Genomic DNA, 24455 nt, shown 5'->3' with positions numbered 1-24455 from the left:
AGGCAGGGCAGTCAGTGCCAGATCAGCAGGCTGGGAGTCTGGCAGCCTGGGTCCTCATGACGGCTTGTCACTGGGAGTGAGTCAACTCAGCCTGAACACCCTGGATTGTAGTAGATTCATAACCCAGCCTGTCCGAGCCTCAGTATACCCCTCTGTAAGATGGGAAGAGCAGCCTGGGCCCCAGGCTATGGGGAGGATGAGTGAGTGCAGCAAGACACACTAGGATCTGTTCAGCTCTGCACACAGGAGGGTCACTGTGGTTCAGCCAGGGCAATAGCAGAGGCTGAACCATGGGTTCTCCCATCAGAGACCATTAGGAGCCGCTCTCCAGCTTATCTAAGCTCTCTTGGCCTCCGGCGTCTGGAGCCAACTCCTACACAGTCTTCAGTTTTTGTTGTGTCTTTTTATTTGTTTAATTGCAAAAGCAATTCATATTTCCTAGACAGTCTGAAAAACACAGGCCGGCGCAAGCAGGAAGACATAAATGCAGGACAGTGACAGAAATTAATTTGATTCTGGTCTCCTTGTTCTTTCTCTGTTTATCTTCTTCTATGAAATATACGATCATTTTGAAAAATCAGACGTGTAGAAATGCAGAGTTCTAGAAAGCGAAAGCGCCAGCGCAGAGACCACTGCTGCCCAGTTTATCGTGTGTGCCTCGCTTAATACAGACATATTACTACTGTTTCATTACAGAAAGGGTTTGTAGCAGATGTCTAGTGCTCCTTTCCCCCCTCCACCCCTGGCTGGGGCCCCACCCCCTCTCAGACCTAACCCGAGCCCCGTGGGCTCCCCTAAGCTGTGAGAAGTATTTGCATACCCCCCACCCCCATCCATCTGGGCTGTCTTCCCTGTGCCTCTCTTGTTGTCTGGCTGTGTGGTAAGCACTGGGTTTGGCTGAGGCAAGAATGACCTGAGAGGCAGGAAATCATCTCAGAAAGAGGAAGTCTGTCCTGTGTGTTTCCATGAGTGGGAGTCACAAGGTTGCACTGATAGAGGGTCCCCTGAGAACAAGCAGGTCAGGCCAGGGTTAAAGCTGAGTTTATTTCTAGGACCCTGTAGGTCCCTGGAGAAGGGACAGTGACCACTGTGGAAGTCAGGAGTGTCTGCTGGGGACATGGGGGCAGAAGCAGCCTCAGTGCCCAGTCTGCCCTCCCTTGGCCCCCAGGGGAGAGAGTGGAGTTGCCATGAGATGGGGGGCCTGGGTGTGGCCTCAGCTCTACCTCTGAGGAGCTATGCCATTCAGGCAAGTGACATCACACCTCAGAGCCTCAGTCTTCTCATCTTTAAAATGAGGGGAGGTGGAGAGCATCCTCCTTGTTGGGGGATTATGAGGGTTACAGGAGACAGTGTACCCACACACTACCCTCCATGCGTTCAAGAATTTTCACTGAGGGAATTCCCTGGTGGTTCCTGGTTAAGACTCTGAGTTTCCACTGCAGGAGGCCAGGGTTCAGTCCTTGGTTGGGGAACTAAGATCCTGCATGGAGCAGCCAAAAATAAATAATGATTTTTGCTGAGAATCCACTGGACACGGGAGACACAGCGGCCAATGGAAAAGAAGTGGCCGCGTATTGTGGGCATGACAGTGTTGTATGACAGGTTGTCACAAAACAGGGGTCACAGTGGGCTGAGGGGCTGTGTAATCTGGCCCCTCCTGGCCCCCTCCCGCCTCCTGTGTCCCATGCAGTGTAGTGCCCCCCACCCCCAGCCTTCTTACTGCTCCAGTGCTCCAGGGCCTTGCTCTTATACTCGCCACCCCTCTGTCTGGGATGCTCCACCAGCTCTTCACACATCTGGTCCTTGTCATCCTTCGCCTCTGAGTTCAGATGTCCTCAGAGAGGCCTTCACTGACCACCATCCAACATGTCCTGCCCCCTCCCACCCCCGCTAATTTTATTTCATAACCCCTCCCCCTCTCTGAAATCACTTTGCTTGTTTTTTATATTTTCTTGTTTATTTGGGCGGCACTCGGGATCTTTAGTTGCAGCATGTGGACTCTAGTTTCCTGACCAGGGGTCAAACCCAGCCCCCCTCCATAGGAAGCGAGAAGTCTTAGCCAGTGGACTGCCAGGGAAGTCCCTCACTTTGCTTGTTTATAGACTTTCTCTCATTATTAAGCATAAGTTCCAAGAGAACAGAGACTGTGTCCCTCTCTGTCTTCTTTGCTACAATATTCCTAGTGTCTGGCATACTGTAGGCACCCAGTTCAATGGTGGGTGAGTGAATGAATGATTAGGAATTAGCCAGGGGAAGGAGTGGGCAGGGAAAATGCCAAAGGTGAGGGAATGGCCCCTGGGACATGGTATGGTGTGGGGGCCCAGAGCCTGGCGGGCCCGGGCAGGCCGCCGTCAGGTTGGAGACGACGCCCACTCCGTCTGACCCTGTGTCCTGTGCCACAGGCGGCTGGTGGAGCGGCTGGAGACCATGAGGCGCAACGTGATGGGGAACGGCCTCTCCCAGTGTCTGCTCTGCGGGGAGGTGCTGGGCTTCCTCGGCAGCTCCTCCGTGTTCTGCAAAGACTGCAGAAAGGTAAGGCCCTGCTCTGGCTTCCCAGCCGGGACCAGCCCTGCCACTTTGTGGCTTTGCATCCTGGCTCCTAGGGGTGTGTATATGTGTATATGTGCATATATGTGTTCGGGTTTCCCTGGTGGCTCAACAGTAAAGAACCTGCCTGCCCATGCAGGAGATGCAGGTTCGATCCCTGGGTCAGGAAGATCCCCTAGAGAAGGAAATGGCCATCCACTCCACTATTTTTGCCTGGGAAGTCCCATGGACAGGGGAGCCTGGTGGGCTGCAGTCCATGGGGTTGCAGAGAGTCAGATATGACTTAGTGACTAAATGATATATGTGTGCACACATGATATCCTATGCTTCTTGGCAAGAAGGAGTGGGGCCTGAAGGTCAAATGGCTAGGCTTCTAGTGCCAGCTCTGTGGAGTAGACCTCTGGGTCTCACAGGACTGTGTATGAATTCAGCTCTTCTAGTAGCTGTGTGACTCCAGAAAGCTTATTTATTATGTCAAGCCTCACTTATAAAATAGGGACAATGATAATATATACGTTAGAGAGTTGTAAGGATTAGATAGTATATGCAAAACTCTTAAAACTTTGCTTGGCATGTAAGTACTCAATAAATGTTATTAGTTGTTTTAAATAAATGCAGTTTTCCTCGGGGCCAAACAGTTTGCTAAGATTATACTTCCTATCCTGTCGGTCTGCTCTCTTGATCCCTGGCAACTCAAATGAGTAGCAAGGCCAAATGGATTTTCTCCTTTTCTTGTACTCCACTGATTGTTCTAAATTATGCCATATATAAAATTGTTTCATATTGAGTCCAAGATTTCTTGAAATAACTTTTAAAAAATTTTATGTATTTATTTTTAGCTGTGCTGGGTCTTCGTTGCTACATGGGCTTTCTTTAGTTGCGGGAGCAGGGGCTGCTCTGCAGTGGCGGCTTCTCTTTGTGGTGACTTCTCTTGTCGCGGAGCATGGGCTCTAGGGCACTGAAGCTTCAGTAGCCGTGGCACGTGGGCTCAGCAGTTTTAGCTCCTGGGCCCTAGAGCACAGGCTCAGTAGTTGTGGTGTATGGGTTTAGTTGTTCCATAACAGGTGGGATTTTCCGAACCAGGGATAGAGCAAGTGTCTCCTGCGTTGGCAGGCAGATTCTTTACCACTGAGCCACCAGGGAAGCACCTTAACATAACTTTTTGTTTTTCCTGGCATTTCTAATTGCCTTTCTTTTCTTATCAACCAAAGAATAATGTGCCTTCTAATCTTCAAGGTTTCTTAGCATCTGAATTTTATTCATGCAATTTTATTGCATGAAGCCTACTTTTATTTTTTTTCTCCCTGCCAGAATCTCTTCTAGACTCTTATTCCTGCTCTAGCCTTTAGTCGTTATTGCATAGTTGTCATCATGGGACCTCCCTTTACTGCCCTCCTAGGTTAGAAGCACTGGTCCCAAGATACCATGTCTTTTTCTTTTTTGGTTTTCACTCTGGTTTTACTAGAGCCCATCCTCCGGTAACTTCCATGTGCTAGACATTATTTTAAGCCTGGAGTTATTTTGGTAAACAAGACAGATGAAGAACCTTCTCTCTTGAGAGTACATGGGTGAGGGAACCAAAAACAAGTCATGATCAAATAGATAAGAAGATTTCAGGAAGAAATAAATTCTGGGAAGAAGTAACAGGGGAGAGAAGATTGGGGGTGCAGCAGGGCATTAATAGTTGAAAAGACTATAAAATATGGGAACATCAAAGAAGTAAACACAGACTTGGCAACACAGAGGCCATTGGCAATCTTGACAAGGGCATTTCCAGTGATGTTCAAAAGCTGGATGAGAGAACCAAGGGGCAAAGAAGTTAATGTACCAAATGAATGGATGGGAAAGCCAGAATTTCAGCTAAACCACTTTTTCCCTGTTCTGTCACATGTGGTGAACTGGGCTGAGGAATGTGGATTAACTGGTAAGAGGTCCAAGAACAGTGGAGGCGTGGCAGGGTCCTGAGTGTCGGGGAGGGGTGGGCACTGCTGTGCCGCTCCTCCATAAGCCTCCATAGATCTGGACCACATAAATACCAACGAGGTATAGACACAGGGACTCAGGAGTGTCTTGCTCCCAGCACCTGGGCAGGTTCTTTTATGTGACTTCCACCTGTTTCGTTCTTCTGCCCCTCAACCCCACAGTTGCTGTAAATGTCTGGGTTTGCGGGACCATGAAGGAGGGGGTCAGAGCCTTGACTCCATCCCCTGGAAAAGTCTGGGGCCTCTGCCTCGGAGGCCAGTCACTGCCCCTGGTTGCTGACGGGTTAATGCCAGCTGCTCCCTGCAGAGCCATTTCCTTGGCAACAGCAGGGATCCCAGGGGAGGACCTCAGTGGATGAGGGGATGGGGGAATGCTCTTTCAAGGATACCGTCACCATCCCAATCCCAGAGTACCCTGGAGCGCCGGGCTGGTCCAGAGGATGTTTCCAGTTGAAATTGTTCTTATTTTGCGGCAGGCTGAGGACTTGTTCCTGGCTTGGGTGGCGAGAGGAAAAGTCTGCTGAGCTTCTAGGGGGACTTGTTCTTGGATGACAGTAGGAGGAGAGGGTGGCAGCTGGGGCCACCGCTGAATAATGGGCATTTGGGGGATCTTTAACCATCCCTGAGAAGGCTGTGTCATTCATTCAGTCATTCGTTTACCCTTTTTGCAAATAGTAGAGGGCCTGCTGTGTGCAGGCCCTGTTTTAGGTGCTAGAAGTGCCATGAGCAAGATAAAGTCCTTGCTGTCATGGAGTTTGTTTGCCAGGGGTGGGAGAAGACAGACAATAAACAAACAAATGTAACATCAGTTAGATTGAGGACTCTATAGTCAATTAAAACAAGGTGATGCTGTAGAGCATGCCTAGGTGCTCAGGGAAAGCCTCCCTGTGAGCTCAGACCTTACCACGAGCAGGAGCCAGCCCCATGAAGACCCAGGTGGAAGGGTGTTGCAGGCAGAGGGATTAGCAAGTATGAAAGTCCTGAGGCAGAAACCAGCCGGGCATGTTCAGTGAACTAATGAAGGCATCTGGGGCAGAGGGAGGGAGAGGTGGGCACAGCTGATCACACAGAGCTTTGTAAGTCAACATCAGGAGTTGAGGTTTGATTATAACTTTCATGGGATGCCAGTGGAGCGTTTTAAGCAAGGATGTAACATGATCTGTTTTGTTTTGTTTTGTTTTTTAAGAAAAAGTATTTATTTATTTGGCCACACTGGGTCTTAGTTTCAGCATGCAGGATCTTTAGTTGTGGCATGTGTGATCTAGTTTCCCAACCAGGGATCGAACCTGAACCCCCTCCATTGGGAACGAGAAGTCTTAACCACAGGACCACCAGGAAAGTCCCTGTTTTGTGTGTTTAAGAAACTCACCAGCTGCTGTCTGGTGAATGTGTTGCAGGGGGACGTGGAGTGAAAACGGGAGATGAGTTAGGTGTCATTGGCTGTCATTGGGAGATGCTGAGGTTGGGGACAAGGTAACATAGGGAGGGGGGCCATATGCTAAGAGAATCAGCCTCTTCAGTTTGTATTGTAAGCAAACAGGAAGGGATTGGGGGGGGGGGGTTAAGGGTCTTAGGAGGGAAAGAGGGTCCTAGAGTGCAGGTGGGTAAGGGTGAGATGTCACTTGGTCCTGCATGGTGAGGGGTCACAGGTCTTCTGGGGCTGACAGTAAGTGCTGTTCCTGGCAGATGGACCTGAGTGGTGGTCCCAGCTCAGCCACAGTGCAATGGACTTGAACAAGTCACTTAACCTTTGTTTCTTCATCTGTAAATGGGGTGATAGAACTACATCACCACTGAGCGTGGGTGAGGGTGAGAAGTAGATGAGGTAAAGCAAGGGAGTGCTTAGTGTCGGGTCCACTGGAGACACTTGGTAAAGGGTCCCTGTTGTTGTGATCATCACTGTTATTATTTTCAAATAGTTATTTATTTGACTGTGTTGGGTCTTAGTTGCAGCATGTGGAAACTTTTTTAGCTGTGGCGTGCAATATCTTTATTTGTGGTACTTGAACTCTTAGTTGCAGCATGTGCAATCTAGTTTCCCAATCAGGGATCAAACCCAGACCCCCTGCACTGGGACCACCAGGGAAGTCCTGTACCACTGTTATGATTAATTCACTTTGAGGCTAGCTGTTCAGACTGCCCAGCTGTTACTAAAAATGGAACTGACCTCGTATACCTTGGGAGAGGTTTAGTGATTTCCCATGGACCAGTCAGCCCAGGCTGCCATAACAGAAGACCACAGACTGGCCGGTTTCAACAACAGAAACTGATTTCTCATAGTCTAGAAGCTGGAAAGTCCAAGATCAATGTGCTGACCAGTTTGGTTTCTTGTAAGGACTCTCCTCCTGGCTTGCAGACGGCCACCTTCTCGCTGTGTCCACATGTGATGGGGAGAGAGCTGCAGTCTCTCTCTTATTTCATATAAGGACACTAGTCCTATCAGATCAGGGCCCAACCCTTATGACCTTACATAACCTTAATCACCAACTAAAGACCCTGTCTCCACACACAGTCACATTGGGCATTAGGGCTTCAGCATGAGAATTTTGATGGGACACAATTCAGCCCATAGCAACCTACGTTCTCCTTTTTGAATTCATATTTTCTTGAACTGAAAATTGGAATTCCCACAGTTAGTCCTATGTTTTTTGTAATTTATATAAAAACCTCTTTCTGGAAGCCTTCATAGCTCTCCAGCATTGGATGTCTGAAACAGGAAAAACAAACTCCCTGATTTCTGTGCAAGTTCCTCAGATGAACCTAACACTCAGTCACTTATTCAGCCTCTTCTGGGCTAATTCTGGGTTAGGGGAATCCAAAAGGAGAAGGATCAAGAATGGCCACTTCCCTCGGGTCCTCGTGGTCAAGGTGGGCAGACAGTACTCTCTAGAGTGATGCTGACAATTGCTAGGACCAGGGTTTCCAGATCTGAGAACAGTCAGGAGGGCTACCTAGAGGAGCTGGCTTCTGAAGTTTGGGTAGGCCTCTGAGAGGCTGAAAGCAGAGCGAAGGACATTCCAGGGAGGGGAGAATAGCATAGCAGAGGAACCTAGCTGGAAATGGGCCAGGCAAGTGCCTCACTGTGAGGATGCAGGCCTTTAGGGCAGGGAGGACACCCTGGCCCATGTTGCCAGGTGGTGGTCCCTGAGGAGTTGAGTCCCTGGAGAATCAAGAGGGAGGCCCAGACTTACCCACATGCTCCTTGTACAGGGGTTCTCTAGTGTCTGGGAGGGGAAGACAATGTCATCTCTTCACTCTTGCAACAAATAATTATTGCCACATAGATATATACTGGTGCAGGCATTGGAGATACAGTGTAACGACACACAGATGCTTGCCCTTTGGACTGGAAGTATTAAATAATTATGGGTAATTAATTACAGTTGGGCTTAGGGTTACAGAGGTAGCCCTGGGGGTGCTGAGAGAGCTCTAACAATGTACTGCCCTAATTAGGGGTGTCAGGAGCCCTCTGGTTAGAGTTCACCAATTTCTGGGGTGCCTCCCTATTTATTTCTCTCTCTCCCCTCCACACCTTTTGCAATGGCCTGTAGCACTGGCTCCCAGGTGGGCAGGCTGTAGAGAAGAGATGCTGGGGAGATCTCTGTCATGGAAAGTATCCAGATCCATGTCTCAGGTGCTCCTGGCCACACAGAGCCTTCCCCAGCAAGAGCCCTGGCCTTAAGCTAACAAGCTTGTGGATGGAACCCACAGTGCTGGTCCTCAGAGCAGCGTCTCCCCTAATTGGGCTTGCGTGCCCAAGCTGCTTGCTTTCATGATCGGAAGGCTGTGGTGGGAAGGGAGAGGGGCAGCTGGTTAATTAGAGGACTGGCACTTCTAATTGCTTAGGATCTGAGCCCGTCGGCTTTCAGTTTAATTGAGAGTCTGGCTTCACCAATGATGGGGAGGCTGAGCAGGGCTGCCGGAGAGCCTGCCCGAGCCCAGGATGGCATTGTCACCGTGCAGGGAAAGCAATCAGATTTTTCTCTGGTCTCAGCTAGAATGTGTTCCACGGTGTGGGAGCTGAGGAGCCTGCACACGAAATGATGGTCTCAGTAACATGTGCTGAGTTCTGGGGGAAAAGAATGAGGCGGTCCCATGCTTTGTTCAAAGTCTTTAGGGGACACCCAGTTTGGGGTGGGGAGCAGGTGACCCCTGCCTAGGATGAGGGGCACTGGAGGAAAGGGGCCAGGCCAGAACTTGATCCCTGCCCCCACCCTGCTTAAGGCTCTGAGGAGGGGTATCCTGCTGAGGTCAGCACAGATCCCCCACAGGCAGTAACCCTGGGGCCACTAATCCTATCACAAGAACCACACCCTCATGAACGCTCACTGAACTCTCTTTGAACTCTCATCACCTCCCAAAGGCCCACCTCCAAATACCATCACACTGAGGGTTAGAACTTTAATACATGAATTTTTAAAATCATTTATTTTGGCTCTGCTAGGTCTTTGGTACTACTTTCGGGCTTTCTCCAGTTGCCACAAAGCGGGGCTGCTCTCCAGTTGCAGTGCATGGGGTTCTCATTGCAGTGGCTTCTCTTGTTTGGAGCATGGGCTTTAGAGTTCACAGGCTTCAGTAATTTCGGTGCACAGGCTCAGTAGTTGTGCTGCATGGGCTTAGCTGCCCCTTGGCATGTGGGATCTTTCTGGACCAGGGATCAAACCCATGTCCCCTGCATTGGCAGGCAGATTCTTAACCACTGGACCACTAGGGAAGCCCCCCAGTACACGAATTTTGAGCGGACACAAGCACTTAGTCCATAGCATGTACTGAATAGGAACACTGCCCATGGAAGCAGTGTGTTTAACAAGCAGCACTCCTGGGGGTTCTGATCCTCCTTGAGTTGGAAAACCCCTGCTCTGAGGTCCCAGCCCCAGGCCTGGCTTAGGGCAGTGGTGAAGGACCTCCAGCGACCGCCTTCTCTCAGCTCATCTTGCTCCCCACACCCTCCCCTGCACCACACCGCTCCAACCTCAGCTTAAGAGTCTCCTGCACCCTCCCTCAGACCATGCTCACTCTTGCAAACAGTGGCCACGGAGACGACTGTCTCACCACGTGATGTCCTTTGGAGTTTATAAAGCTCTTTCACAGAAGTCATCCTTTTTGGTCCTTAAGACAAAGCCGTAGGGAAGCAGGGGAGGTGAGGCTGTTCCAGTCACAGACGGAGAACAGGGGCTCAGTTCAGTGGTGTGGCCTGCTTGGGTCCCCTGGCCAGGGAGTGGGGAGCTGGGTCCCCTGGGGTGAGTTGTTCTGCCATGCTGCCTCTCCATTCTTTCAGATGGAAGCCTTCACATGTCACGTTTTCCCTTCCTTGGAGAAGCAGAACACAGGAGGAGCAGAAACATCATACTCGATACTTAAATATTGAAAACTTTTCTCATAAAGTTAGAAATAAGACAAGTTCTATGTATATTTATCACCACTTCTGTTCAACATTGTGCTGGAGGCCAAAGCAGGGCAATCACGCAAGAAAAAGAAATGTGTGACGTAAGGACTGGAGAATAGTTAGGACTGTTATTATCATGAAAGCATGATCATATAACTAGAAAATCTGAAAGACTCTAAATACAAAAGATTAATATTGGTGAATTTAACATGTGGTTGTATCAAGTTTAATATACATACAAAAAAGTCTGTACAGTCCTACTTCAGAGATACTGTGGGTTTGGTTCCAGACCACTGCAGTAAAGCAAATATTGCAATAAAGCAACAAATTTTTTGGTGTCATAGTTCATATAAAAGTCATATTTACACTTTACTGGGGTCTATTACTTTTAATATTTATTTATTTGGCTGCACTGGGTCTTAGTTGCGACATGTGGGATCTTCAATCTTTGTTGCAGCACGTAGAATCTTTAGTTGTGGCACGTGAGGTCTAATTTCCTGACCAGGGCTTGAACCTAGGCCTCCTGCACTGGGAGCACAGAGTCCTAGCTACTGGACCGCCAGGGAAGTTCCTACTGTAGTCTATTATATGTCTATTATTAGTCTATTATGTAGTCTAAATGTGTGCAATAGCATTATGTCTAAAAAAAAGTATATACCTTAATTTCAGGGCTTCCCAGGTGGCTTAGGTGGTAAAGAATCCACCCGCAATGCAGAAGATCCCCTGGAGGAATGGCTACCCACTCCAGTATTCTTGTTTGGAGAATCCTATGGACAGGAGAGCCTGGCGGGCTACAGTCCATGGGGTTGCAAAGAGTCAGACATGACTGAGCGACTAACCCTTTTACTTTAATTTTAAAATGCTTTGTTTCTGAAAAAGACTGACCATCACCTGAGCCTTTCATCCAGTGGTAATCTTTTTGCTAGTGGCATCTTGCCTCAGTCTTGCTCCCCTTGCCCTCCCCATGCTGACTCTGATCAGGGTGGTGGTTGCTGTACTTTGGGGCAGCTGCGACAATTCCCTGAAATAAGGTAACAGTGAATTTTGCCACAACGACTGATTCTTCCTTTCAGGAACACTTGCTCTGTAGCTTGGAATGCTGTTTGATAGTATTTTACCCATCATAGAACTTCTTCTAAAATTGGAGTCAATCCTTTCAAACCCTGCCACTGCTTTATCAACTAAGTTTATGTTATATCCTAAATCCTTTGTTGTCATTTCAGCAGTCTTTACAGCATCTTCACCGGAGTAGACTCCATCTCAAGAAACCACTTTCTTTGCTCAGCTGTAAGAAACAACTCCTTATCTGTTCAAGTTTTATCATGAGACTGCAGCAATTCAGGCCCATCTTCAGGCTCCACTTCTAGTTCTCTTGCTCTTTCCACCACATCTACAGTTACTTCTTCTGCTGAAGTCTTGAACCCCTCAGAGTCACCCATGAGGACTGGAATCAACTTATTCCAAACTCCTGTTAATGTTGATACTCTGATCTCTTCCCATGAATCATGGATGTTCTTAGTGACATCTCGAATGCTGAATCTTTTCCAGAAAGTTTTCAATTGGTTTTGCCCAGATCCACCAGAGGAATCGCTATTGATGGCAGCTATAGCCTTGGGAAATGTATTTGTTTTTTTAAAAATATTTATTTGACTGCGCCAGGTCTTAGTTGCAGCACATGGGATCTTTACTTGTGGCATGTGGGACCTAGTTGTCTGAGCAGGGATCAAATCTGGGCCCCCTGCGCTGGGAGCACAGAGTCTTAGCCACTAGACCACCAGGGGAGTCCCTAAAAATTATTTATTTTTTAATTTGTGTTAAAACAAACAAACATTAAAATTTACTGTTTTAATCATTTTTAAATGTACAGTTCAGGGACATCAAGTACATTCACACTGTTGTGTGACCATCACCACCATCATCTCCAGAACTTTCTCACCTTGCAAAACTGAAACCCTATACCCATTAAGTGATAACTCCACATTCCCACCCACCCCAGCCCCTGGCACCCCAATTCTTTCTGTTCTGTGTGCTTGACAATTCTAGATACCTCATATAAACGAATTATGCAGTGTTTGTCTTTTTGTGACTGGCTTCTGTCACTTAGCACAATGTCTTCAAGGTCTGTCCACTTAGTAGCACATGTGAGAACTTTCTTTTTAAGGTTAAATAACAATATTGTATTTGGCTGATCCATTCATCTGTCAATGGACACTTGGGTTGCTTCCACATTTTAGCTCTTGCGAATGGTGCTTCTGTGAATTTGTCATTGTTGTTGTCCAGTCACTCAGTCGTGTCCAACTCTTTGCGACCCCATGGACTGCAGCATGCCAGGCTTCCCTGACCTTCACTGTCTCCCACTGTTTATTCCAACTCATGTCCATTGAGTCAGTGATGCCATCCAACCATCTCATTCTCTGTCGTCCCCTTCTCCTCCTGCCCTCCTGTGAATATGGGTATGCAAATATCTCTTTGAGGCTCTACTTTCAATTCTTATGGGTATATATCCGTAAGTGGGATTGCTGGATCAGGGGATAATTCTGTTTAATTTTCTGGGGACCCGTCATACTGTTTTCCTCTGGCGGGTGCATCATTTTACAATTGCACCAACAGTGCATGAGGGTTGGGAGGGGGGCAGTTTTCCCCAGGGCCTCCCTCCTGTGTGAGGGTGCGGTGAAAGTCATCCAAGCTCCCTGTCCCCTGCTCTGTTTCCTGCCCTCAGCGCCTCTGTCCCTCAGGTGCGGCCCCAAAGGCAGCAGCCTCCTTGAGCCACAGCCATTTCATCTGAGCTGCCTCCAAAGTGGCCCCGCCATGTCCGTTCTCCTCCTCAACCTGATTCAGATGTTAGGAGACGCGCGTTTGTGCCTCATTATGAAGATAGATTTTTCATTCAGCCACTGATGTTTCCTAAATTCCCAGAAAAAGTCACTTAATTCGTCTGCCCCGAGGGCCCGCTCTGGCTGCTTGGCAGGAATTGACTTGGCTGCCATTGCGGTGATCGGAGGCTTGGACCAAACACCACACGGCATCATGGAACATCTGCTCACCCAGGAATCTGATGAACAGAACATCTCCATCAAGACACACTTCTTTCTCCCTGCTCTGGAGCCCATGCCCTGGTCTTTCCTCCCCAAAAGTAGCTTCTTTCTTGCCACTTTGTGCAGCTCAGAGCCCATTCGCATATCAGCCCGAAAATCAAAGGTCAGCCCGGTTTGATGCAGACCTTCAGCTCAGGGTCGTCAGGAAAAAGGCAGTGGTTCAGTTCAGTTCAGTCGCTCGGTCGTGTCCGACTCTTTGCAACCCCATGGACTGCAGCACACCAGGCTTCCCTGTCCATCACCAACTCCTGGAGCTTGCTCAAACCCATGTCCATCGAGTTGGTAATGCCATCCAACCATCTCATCCTCTTTCGTCCCCTTCTCTTCCTGCCTTCAATCTTTCCCAGCACCAGGGTCTTCTCCAGTGAGTCAGTTCTTTGCATCAGGTGGCCAAAGTATTGGAGTTTCAGTTTCAGCATCAGTCCTTCCAATGAATATTCAGGACTGATTGCCTTTAGGGTTGACTGGTTAGATCTCCCTGCAGTCCAAGGGACTCTCAAGAGTCTTCTCCAACACCACAGTTCAAAAGCATCAATTCTTCAGCGCCCAGCTTTCTTTAGCTGAGCAGTGGGGGAGTTGCTGAAAGCCGGGCTCTTGGTGGCAAGGCCCGGAGTGTCCTGGAGAGAGACCAGCGGGGGACCCTGCTCACTTAGCTCACCTTCTAGCCAGGCCCTCAGGAGCTCACTGCTGATGGCAGATAATGCAGCTCGGCATGACACATGCCGTAGACAGAGATATTGTGGGGGGATCCCAGAGTGGAGGGCTGTGGGGGGTGTTGGCACCTGAGAGGTCCAGGGGGCTGCGAAGTGGAGCTCACTTTGAGCTGAGCCTGAAGGGTGGCCACCCAGGTCCAGGGGGCAGGGGGGCACATTTCAGGAGGAAGTACAGGGACTGGTGGGCGTTTGGCAGAGCTGGTGGTTTTGGGGAAGAGAGGAAGAAGGAGGGGTGATGGCGAGATGCAACCTAAGGGAGGGAGAGAATGAAGTGAGGGTCACCAAGGGGCCCAATGTGCCAGGCTTTTGGCCACAGAGCCATCAAAGGGTGCTGAGCAGAAGGTGACAGCCGGGTAGGTCTCTGAGGAGCTTATGTCCAGAGGCGGATTTGGAGGTGGGACTGTGTCTGGGTTGGAAAGAGCCTGTCAGATGTGGAATTATCCAATTAGCAATAATAAAGCCCTGAATTCAGGCAGGAACGACTAAGGTGGGGACTCAAAAGACAGTTAAGAAGAACTTCCCTGGTGGTCCAGTGGTTAAAAATCTGCCTTGCAATGCAGGGGATGCAGGTTCAATCCCTGGTTGGGGAACTAAGCAGAGCAGCTAAGCCTGCACACCACACCTACGCACCTCAGCTGGAGAATCTAGTTGTATGCTACAATGAAAGATCCTGCAACTAAGACCCAACACAGTCAAATAAATAAATAAGGAAAAGAAAAAAAAAAAGTCAAGGGTTAGAAATAACAAAAGCTGCCAGTGACTGAGAGTTCACTCTGGGCCAGGCCCTAAAAGGTCACGATCCTGCACTTTCTGGCCCTTTACAAAACACATGGCCACCCTGTCCTGGTCCATTAGCCCCCACCCTGGGCACCGGGCCACACAGAAGTGAAAAGGAGCATGGCTTCCTTCCCCATCTCTCCACCACCCATTCATTACCTGTTGAGTTTGGCAGGTGGGAGGATCCAGGGTAGGTTGCTTGGGTTCCAAAGTATTGAAGGACTTAGTGAGATGGCATCCTTTATTTTCTTATTGACTTTCTTCTTCTGGAATTTTGAAAAGTAATTTATACTATTACATAGAGATTAAGAGCCCTGGATTCGGGGTGCCTGGGTTCTCCTCCTGGCTTGAGCAAGACACCTCACCCCTCTACCTTAGGTTTCTCACCTATGTCATAAGGTGGTATGGATTGAATTGAGTGAAATACATGGTAAGTTCTTAGAAACAGTGGCTGGCACCAACTAATTGCACAGTAATGATAAAAATCAAATAAACATTAGCCCCCTGCCCTACCTCTGACGTTAGCAGCTTGGACATTTGTCCTTCTGTATCTCTCTCCACATGCAGGCAAATGTACACAGGTATGTGTATATACATATGTGTTAATGGGACCATAATATGCTCCTTACTCTTTAATTCTCTTTTTTCATCTTTTTTCACTTAATAGCATATCAGAGACATCCTCTCCAGGTCTATATATGGAATCTAATTCCATTCTTGGCTGGGTGATGTTAGGGAGTTTTTGCCCTTCCCTGTAGCTGCTGCTTTTTCAGGCTCTTCACACACTTCAGGGGGCAGGACTGGGGTGGGGGCCCTGGGCCTGGGCCCTCCTTCTCTTGCTGCAAACACCCCCTCATCCTGTTAGACCTGGCTTCTCCCCTCATCTGCATCTCTCCCAGGGCCGAAGCCTCTGCATTTTGGCTTCAGCTGTCTCTCTTTGCTCAGCTCTCCCCCCAGACACACATATCTCACCCGTGTCTGAAGTCCAGTTGAGGGCATGGGTCCCTGTGTACATCAGAGGACAAACATAGCTGGTGGGGTGAAGGGATGCAGTGTTACCTAAACTCATACTTGCCTGCTACACCCTCGCCCTAGTGAGTGGCCCGGAAGTTAGGAGCGCAGGAGAGCTCAGCTCTGGGCTCCCCCTGTGACCTTGGGTCAAAATCCCTTCCTGTTCTGTGCCTCTCTTGTGCTCCCTGTGAAAGGAAGCAGTTGGAGGGATTAGAGGCAAGGGTCTCCAGGGCCATCCACGAGTGTCCTCCCAGGAAGCTCAGGTCATCCCACTCCTTGCAGGACCACTACCCCCGAACCTGCTCCCCTGGGACCCGCCTGCCCCCCCACCCCACCCCAAATCAAGGAGCAGCAGCAGCCGCAGCTGTGATTTGGAAGCTCATCTCTCTCCAGAACACAGCTTGGTTTGTTGTTATTTTGAAGCCCTGGCGGGTTTGCTTCCCAATTCACTTTGGCTCAGGCTGTGATGGAGCCCATATCCTCTCAGTAGGAGGAAGCTGGGGTGGGGCTGGGCATGTGCTCCTGAGAGCCTCCTCTGCCTCTGATGATGCCATAAGCCCCTCACAACCCCCTGAAGGTCCATAGGCAAAAAAAGGCAGTGGTTATACCCATTTTTCCAGATGGAGAAACTGAGGCTTAGAGGGATAATTTGCTCCAGTTGGCACAGCCAGAGCCTCACAGTTCCTCCTACCTCTTGCTTCAGAACTTTGCCCACATGCCCTTTAGGAAGTAAAAAGAGATAGGGACTTCCCTGGTGTCCAGTGGTTAAGACTCTGCACTCCCAATGCAGGGGGTATGGGTTTGAGCCTTGGTCAGAGAACTAAGAAAAGAGAGAGAGAAGGTGCTGCCTGGTGCTTGCCCATGGGGTGTGAAGGCCATTGGCTAAGTGCCCCCAACACTGGGGCAGGGATGGTAACCCCAACACTGAGGCTCACCATTCACGGTCGAGTGTGGTATCCCAAGGCCCCTCGCCCCGGATACCCTGAGATGGCTGAGCAGCAGCTAGACACATGTGAGATGTTTGAGGTTGTTGAGTCATAAACTCACTGAGTGGGCAGAGTCTCTGTAGGCTTGGGTTAGGGTTGGGGACACCCAGCCAGTGTCCTGAGACCCCCCTGAGACCTCTGTCCGGCACCCCCTGGCACCCCCTGCCACCTCCCTCAGTGGCTCTTCTCCCTGGGTCTGGTCAGTGTATCATCCGTCAAGAGCGCACGGGCAGCAGGAAGCCGTACCGGGAAATGTGTTTAGTGGCTGTTACCAGGAACAGTGATCTGGTGCAGCCTCCCGTCCTCTGTTGCGGTAAATAACAGATAATGACATTTCCAGTCCGAGCTGTGGCCGGCGCCGCCCACGTGGCCCTCACCTCACCGGCTGTGCCCCGCAAGCTGCCACCCTTCACGGGGCCAGCGATTCTTCATCGCTCTTAAATTGCCCCTGTTTCTTCCTACTGCATCGTTTCCTGCACAGCTGTTTGCTGTTCACTGACCTTAACTGGAGGTGGATTTAGCCTGTCCTCCTGTTCCCCCACGGGGACACCAGGGCACGGCTCCTGCGGATGGCGGGGCCCAGGAGAGCTGGCTCCTCACCCAGGGTGCCCTTTAGGCTCGGCGTCCAAACCTGGAAAGAGCCAGGCCTTTGTCAGAGGGGCTTTTAAGCTCTCTTTCTTCCGAACCCTTTCCTCACCCTTGTCATCCTGCCTTCCATAGGAGGAGTGACTCACCCCCCCAGGTTACACATGGAGGAACTGAGGCTGAGAGGGGTCATGACCTGCCAAGCCTTTCAGAGGTGTAGTTCTGTCCAAGAACCACATCTGCCTTGCTGAGTTTCCAGGCGCAGACAGGAGCGTAGCCTGGGGCTCCCCCACAGGGCGTGAGGCCTGAGCACCGGGGTGCCCTTGCGGGGCCTCCCCACTCGGTTTCCTGACCACCTACAGTGGAGTCTCATCTGTTTTCTAGCTCCTTCTTGGTCTTGCTTGTGGTTTTCCCCCTCCCACTAAAGTCTTCAGTGGCTCCCTAGTACCTTGAGAATAAAGTCTAACCATCTCCATGTGGTCTCCAGGGCCCTCAGTCCATTCATTCCCTGAGCACAAGCTGCCAACTTCAGCAGCATAAGCAACCCACCCAGGCTGGGAGTTCCAAGGCATGAGGGTCAGACCTAACTCTACCTGGCCCAGACCTGTCACCGCGATCCCTGGAGCTCTGCTCCTGTGCATCACCAGGGCCCTTAATTGATCATTAGTGCTGTTGCTCCTGGAATGTTAAGAAGCCCTAGGGTGTTTGTTGAGGCTGCTCTATTTTTCAAATTAAAAAAAAAAAATACAAATATGTATATATATATATATATGTATATATATATATATATATATATATATATATACACATCGGTTCCAATGACAGGCTTCCAATGACAGACAGTTCCAAAGGCTGGCTTTGAAGGTATTTAATGTGTCCCAGGCCCTGGAGGTACACACAGAAGGAAGAGGGTATTTTCACATAAACCCATCTTTTGATAAAGATTTTTTTTTTTTTTATGTGAACATTTTTAAAGTCTTCATTGAATTTGTTACAATACTGCTTCTGTTTTACGTTTTGGTTTTTTGGCGTGTGGGATCTTAGGTCCCTGACCAGGAATTGAACCCACACCCCCTGCATTGGGTGGTGATGTCCTAACCACTGGACCACCAGGGAAGTCTGAAACCTGACCTTTTGAGAGTTATGATGGTTCCGGAGAGCCAGAGAAGATGGTGCTGACCCCTGGGACAGGTGGAGTTGCCGAGGGGCTGAATGTCCATGCAGGGTCGATGCAGAGCCAGGGAATCTCCTGACTTTAGCTTGGGGCATCTATGCTAACTTGGCTTCTGGTGGTCCCTGGATTGGCCTTCTCTAGCCTCCCTAAGACTTCCACACTCCCCACCCTGTTCTCTTTGGCCCAGCAACTCACGTGTGTTGTCTGGCTGGCCGTCTGCATCTGGCCTGGCCCTGTGGTTCTGCTCTGGGGCCCCTGCTGCTCCCCCAGGTCCTGGCCCCCACAAAGACTCTTCCTCCTTCTTATGCTCTCCTCCTCTTCTAGCTCCATCAGAACTCAAACATTCACATCTCCTTTAGTCTAAACAAACATTTATTGAGCACCTACAGTGTGCCAAGCAGCAATCCTGGTTTCAGAGTGACCTCAGGGGTCATGCCAAGCCTCGGCTCTCCTGAAACACCTGTCCCAGGGATGGCGAAACCAAGAGTAGACATACTCGGATTAACATTGAAAGATCACTGGTCTGCATGGCCTCTCACTTCCCTTGAGTGCCCCAGCTTCAGCCATTGCCATGTGCTGTCCCGCCCTCGTCTCTGTCCCCTGCCTTCCTCCCAAGCTCTGGTCTTGGGTGTCAACTGGGGCCAGACAGCTCTTCCAAGGAGTCCCCTGCCTTCCTCCCAAGCTCTGGTCTTGGGTGTCAACTGGGGCCAGACAGCTCTTCCAAGGAGTCCCCTCTCACTACAAGTATCGATGTGTCCGAAGCTAAAGATCATGGCAGCTGCTTGTCTCCACTCTGCTGACATCACCCTGTCCATCCTGTTGGCCGACTGGCAGCCTTGGATGAGCCAGTGTCCTTCCTTTTCCTCACCTTCCAAACCCAGCTAGGATTGGAAGTTCCATAGGCATCCGGGAATGTTCTGGAAAAAGAGCCTCTGCTGAGAATATGGAGGACAAATTGACCATGAGTGACTGAATCTGTATTATCAGCCAAGGCTCTTTTTCTGAAACTCAGATCTAATCATATCCCTCACCTCCTTAAAAGCCAATATCAGCCCCCAGATGTCTGCAGAATCTCAGTCCCACAGCACGTGGTGCTTGTCAGTCAGATTCTCCTTCCCTTCCTAGCCAGCTACAAACCAGATGCCTGTTAAACTTGGGGATTTAAGCATGAACAACAATGTCCTATTTCTAAAGGGGGCACAGCCACAGGAGAGACAACTTCAGTATGATGCAGTTAACCCTCCTCTAGAGATGCCAACCCATATTAGGAGTGCATAGGAGAGAGTAACTTGTACTTCCCCTGGGGAAAAATCAAGGAAGGAGTCAAGGAGGAGGAGACATTTGAGTTGTTCCTGAAGGATGCATAGGAGTTCACTAGCCATGAGGCAGAGCCTGGGTGAAAGCATAGTGGCAGGGAAGTACCTAGAGTGTCAGGAACAGGCAGAGAGACATTGGGGGCTGGTGTGGTAGGCTTGGTGAGGCTGGAGAGTTAGGCAGAGACCAGGGAGGAAGGCTCTCACATATGCGTGCATCCATCCTTGTGTCTCTGTGCCTCCAGCCTGTGAGCCTCACCGTGTTCTCCACCTGGTCCAGGAGCAGGACTTTAGGGAGTATTTGCTGAATTCTCTTGAAGTCATTGACTCAGCCTGCAGCTAAAGTTGCGGCCACTGAATTCTAGAGGGAGGGATGGTGAAGGTTTGCTGGAGGCCCCCCTGCCTGCCTTCTCATGGATAGTACAAGCATTCCAAAAGCAGGGCTGAGACTTCAATGTCTTTGGAGATCCCTCCCACTGTCTGGTCACAGGCCCTATGGAATTTGGGAGCTAGGATCTGCTTGGCACACCTGACCAGGGGCTCCCTGCCTGACCCTCCCTCCAAGGTGCATCTTTGCAGCAGCCCCAGAGGAGCCAAGCTTACCTGTAGCCTTAGCTGGGGGACTGCAAGAGGAATGGGGCATTTTCAGTACACTGGATATGAGGGCGGAAAACCAAAATGATCGGGCCTCTCCCTTGGCTGTGGCTCCCGTAACAGAGCCTGGGCCAGGTGGCTACCAGGTGGCAGGCACACCTCTGGGTGAAGAATTGTCGGTGGGAGGCCCCAGCCCAGGAAAGCTTCAGGAAAACAGAGGTTGATTATGCAACCAGGGCTGGGCTGGGGGAGGCTGGAGCTGGCTGTGTCTGGGGTCTTTAATGCACTGAGTTTGTATTCCCAGGATGGCCAGTGTCTGTCTCAGCCTCATGTCTTCAGACCACCACTGTCCATAAGAGAACTCCATCAAGTGGATGATGGAGTGATCATCTCTCTGTCAGTGATCAGGAGTAAGATCCCAGCCCAGCCTTCTACTAATTCCCCTTGTATGACCCAGGACAACTTACCTGAGCTGTCAGTATTGAAAGACTAATCCATACAAAGCACTCCCGCCGTGCCCAGCACACAGTCCATATTATATAAGCTCCTGCTTTTATGATTATGGACCTGGGTCCCCATCCCGGCCCTGCCACCTCCTAGTGACATGAACTTAGCCAAGCCACCCAAGAGTTCTGGGCCTCCGATTCATCATCTAAGACATCCAGATCATAAAACCTCCCTAGAAGGGCTGTTGTGAACATAAACAAGATTAAATGTGATAATGATAATGGGTGTTGAGCACTGAGCCAGGGTGCCAGGCGTGGAGTAAGTGCTCAATAAACGGAGACTATTATCATTATTATGAGTCGTAACTCTAAGTAACCACCCAGTGGGGAGCAACAGGACGTGAGCCCGCTTCCTCCACCACCTGGGCCCTCCTCCGCACTGACTCCCTCCCGGTCAGCATGGCGTCGGAGAGCTGCAGGCCGCTGCGCTGCCTGTGTGATGCAGTGGTCCTGGGAGACCGCGGGGGTCCAGGGATTCGGGTGGAGCCACGTGATCCTGTGGCTGAGAGGCTGGAGGACTCGACGAGCTCAGTGGGGACCTGGGTCAGTTCCAGGAGCAAGGGGTTTCTTTTTTTCTTTTCTTTTTTTTTATATCCAGCTGGGTGCCTGATATCTCATTTTCATGTGTCAAAGATGGTCAGCTTTAATGGTTACAAACTAAGCTCATGATAATGAATTTCCTTTACCCCTCAACTCTCAAACCTGATTCCCTTTCTCCATTCCCAATCTTGGCAAATGGCACCACAACTGATCCAGTTATACAAACTAAAAACTAAGAGTCTTCCTTGATACCATCTTCTCCTTCATCTCCAACACCAAGTCATATTGACTTTCACCCCATCGGAACCTTTTGACGCGATCCTCTTCCCTCTCCCTCCACCTGTGATACCCCTATCAAAGCTACCATCATCCCTCCTAGACTGCTGTAATACTCATCTAAACATTCTTCCCCCATCCATTTTTGTTCCGGCCTAAATGCATTCATCATCCTATAGCCAGTAGTGATCTTTTCAAACTACAGATCTCTCTTAGCTGGTTGTTGTTGTTCAGTCGCTCAGTCATGTCCAACTCTTTGTGACACCATGGACTCCAGCACGCCAGGCCTCCCTTTCCTTCACCATCTCCCAGAGCCTGCTCAAAGTCATGCCCATTTAGTCAGTGACGCCATGCAAGGGGTTTCTTTAGGGCTGGAAGGAGCTAACCAGGGGCCGGGAGCCTAGTCCTTGAAGGACTTGTGGGAGCCAAGTGGGGAGGAGCTGGGCTGTGCTCAGAGCTTAAGGAAAGCTCGGTGTGGGTCGGGAGCCCTCCGGGTGCAGTGGGTTTCATCCACCCTAGAGCTTCCTCCTTCAGCAGGTTGGCCCAGGGACAGGGCCCTGGGATGTTCACCAAGCCTGGGAGATTTTATGAGGGTTGTGTCTGAGAACTCCTGATAGAACCGTTCACTGATTTCTTTTCTCTCTTTTTTTTTTAATTGAAGTATTGTCAATTTGCAATGTTTCAGGTGTACTGCAAACTAATTCAGTTATACATGCATATGTATCCTTATTCTTTTTCAGATTCTTTTCTATTACAGGTTATTATAAGATATTGACTATAGTTCCCTGTGCTATACAGTAGGTCCTTGTTATCTGTTTTTATTTTATTTATGTATTTGTATTTTATTTTATTATGTATTTTATTTATGTATTTGGCTGTGCCAGATCTTAGTTGCAGCATATGAGATCTTGGTTCCCCGACCAGGAATTGAACCCAGCCTGGGGAGCCAGGAGTCTTAGTTACTGGACCACCAGGGAAGTCCCCATCTATTTTATATATAGTAGTGTGTATCAACAGATACACAACAACAGATACTAACAAGTCCCAGACTCCTAATGTATCCCTCCCCGCCCCTTTCCTCTCTGGTAACCTGAAGTTTCTTTTCTATGTCTGACGCACATTGATTTCCATCCTCACACACCCCTGGGGAGAGTCAGTGCTGTCACCTGTCCCCACAGAAGACCCCGTGAGACCCAAGGTCCCCTTAGAGGTCGAGAGGGACAAGTGTGGAGACCCCACCCAGCCGCCTGACCAGGGTCTTTGGAGCACCTTTGTTCAGCCTTTCAAAACCCAGGCTCTCTTTATGTGGAAACCTTCTACCTTTTTAAATGCTGTTTGAAATTTCAGAGCATTTTATGTTTGAAAAAAGTGAGCAGGATGCTCTTGGAAACATGCAGTGAGGGGCACACCCCAGCCTGGGGGTTCTACATTGACCCCTGCCTGAGACAGGCTGGCTCTGGGAACCATCCCTGGCCATCCCCTCCAGTCCTTCGTCCTTTCCACGTGTTGTGCTTAATTCATTTCCACTCTGTGTGCCTGCATCAGCCAGCTTCAGTCCTGGCAGGACTCAGAGCTGCTCTGTCCATGCAGGCCAGCCTTTGATGCCTTTTCCCTGGAAGGGGCTGTGTGCCCACGTGTCCTGCGAGATGCCTGCTGAAGGAAGGAATGAATTCCTTGAGACTCACGTCTCATGTGGTGTCCCTTTGATCATATGTTATTAGATCTGCTGGTTTTGAAAACCTCCCTCTCAGTTTCAGAGTGAATAACCATCTCCACTCCTTTGCCCAAACTCTTGTTTGCAGCCAGGGCTGCCTCTGCTTGCCCTCCTGTCACCCACCCTGCATGCCTGGGGTGCACGCTGGGGCCTGTCGAGACTGCTCAAATCCTTGCTTCCCATGTTTGCCTGGAAAAGAGGCAAAAATCAAGCATGGGGGTCTCCGTTTTAAGAGGCGATGCTGAGGACAACCAGGACCAGGAAGAATTAATGGGGGCAAGTGGGGGTGGAGAGGCAGTGGTCCCCCCATTTCCTGGCAGCTTCATCCTGCCCGAGGTACCCCAGCCCCCATCAGACACGCAGCGGGGCACAAGCACAGAGATGATCTAAAAGCACATCTTAGGTGTGATTTCTTAGTCTGCGCTCATGAGTGTTCATCTCGAGCTCCTTGCATCTCCTTTTAAAACCTCCTCTCCACTCAGGATGTGGTGCTGACTGTAGCAAGTGGCAGGCGGGCGGAAGGCTGTATTTTGGAAGTGAGTCCTGAAATCTGCAGTGCTGCCTTTCAGCTGGGAAGGGTGGCTGGGGGCTGCCTAGGGTTGGGGTTAGCAGGTGGTCCCCAAGTAGCATCAATGGCTCATCTGGTGGTGAGCAGGGGAGGGCCCACTTAAAAGAGGCAGTGCAGAGAGGAGGCCCGGCTCTGCGTGGGTTAGTGCACCTGCCACCCACAGCCAGGATGCAGGATGGCTGGTTATCCCTGGCACAGGACTGGGGTGGAAGGCACAGAAAGACTTGTCTTCCTTCTGAAACTCTTCTCTGGTCGCCTCCTGGCTTCTGTCTCAGGCCAAGCAGCAGGTGGCTGGCATTCTTAAGACTGTGCATCTTAGGGCCCTGGTGACTCAGTATTTGCAGCTGTCAGGGTTTGGGTCAGCCTGCTCTCTGCCCCACAGGCTCCCAGGCTGTGTCCCAGTGACCAGAGGAGGGGCCTGGTGCTATGCCCTCTCCCACTTGAGACTTGACTGAATCTGGAGTTCTGGAGAAGGGGCCAGGGCCCGGGGAACCAGCCTTGCCTCCATTTGAGCTGCCAGCAGGGAAGGAAGGCTTGGATAAGTCTTGTCTGGGCAGAGACCTGGGACTCAAACAGTTGGGGTTCGCATCCCAGTTCCCTATGGTCAAGTTACTTAGCCTCAAGGCTCAGATCCCAAGTTTATAAAACAGGGACAACGATACCCACTTCCTAGGGTGGTTGTGAAAAT

At 50.0% G+C, this 24455-nt stretch overlaps 1 protein-coding gene across 1 annotated transcript in view; it reads left to right on the top strand.

Annotated features, from left to right (window-relative positions):
• The window catches only part of RPH3AL (rabphilin 3A like (without C2 domains)), a 138658-nt gene that overhangs the window by 53239 nt on the left and 60964 nt on the right, over window positions 1-24455 (top strand). The window contains 1 exon segment of the mRNA XM_081580122.1: window positions 2403-2532. Within this exon segment, the coding sequence (XP_081436248.1) occupies window positions 2403-2532 (130 nt within the window).

The sequence above is a fragment of the Giraffa tippelskirchi genome, chromosome 3 (genome assembly GCF_054371585.1).
Source record: "Giraffa tippelskirchi isolate mGirTip1 chromosome 3, T2T-mGirTip1v1.2.pri, whole genome shotgun sequence".
Lineage (NCBI taxonomy): Eukaryota > Metazoa > Chordata > Mammalia > Artiodactyla > Giraffidae > Giraffa > Giraffa tippelskirchi.
Note: the sequence above shows the minus strand (reverse complement) of the source record. Positions and strands in the feature narration are given on the sequence as shown.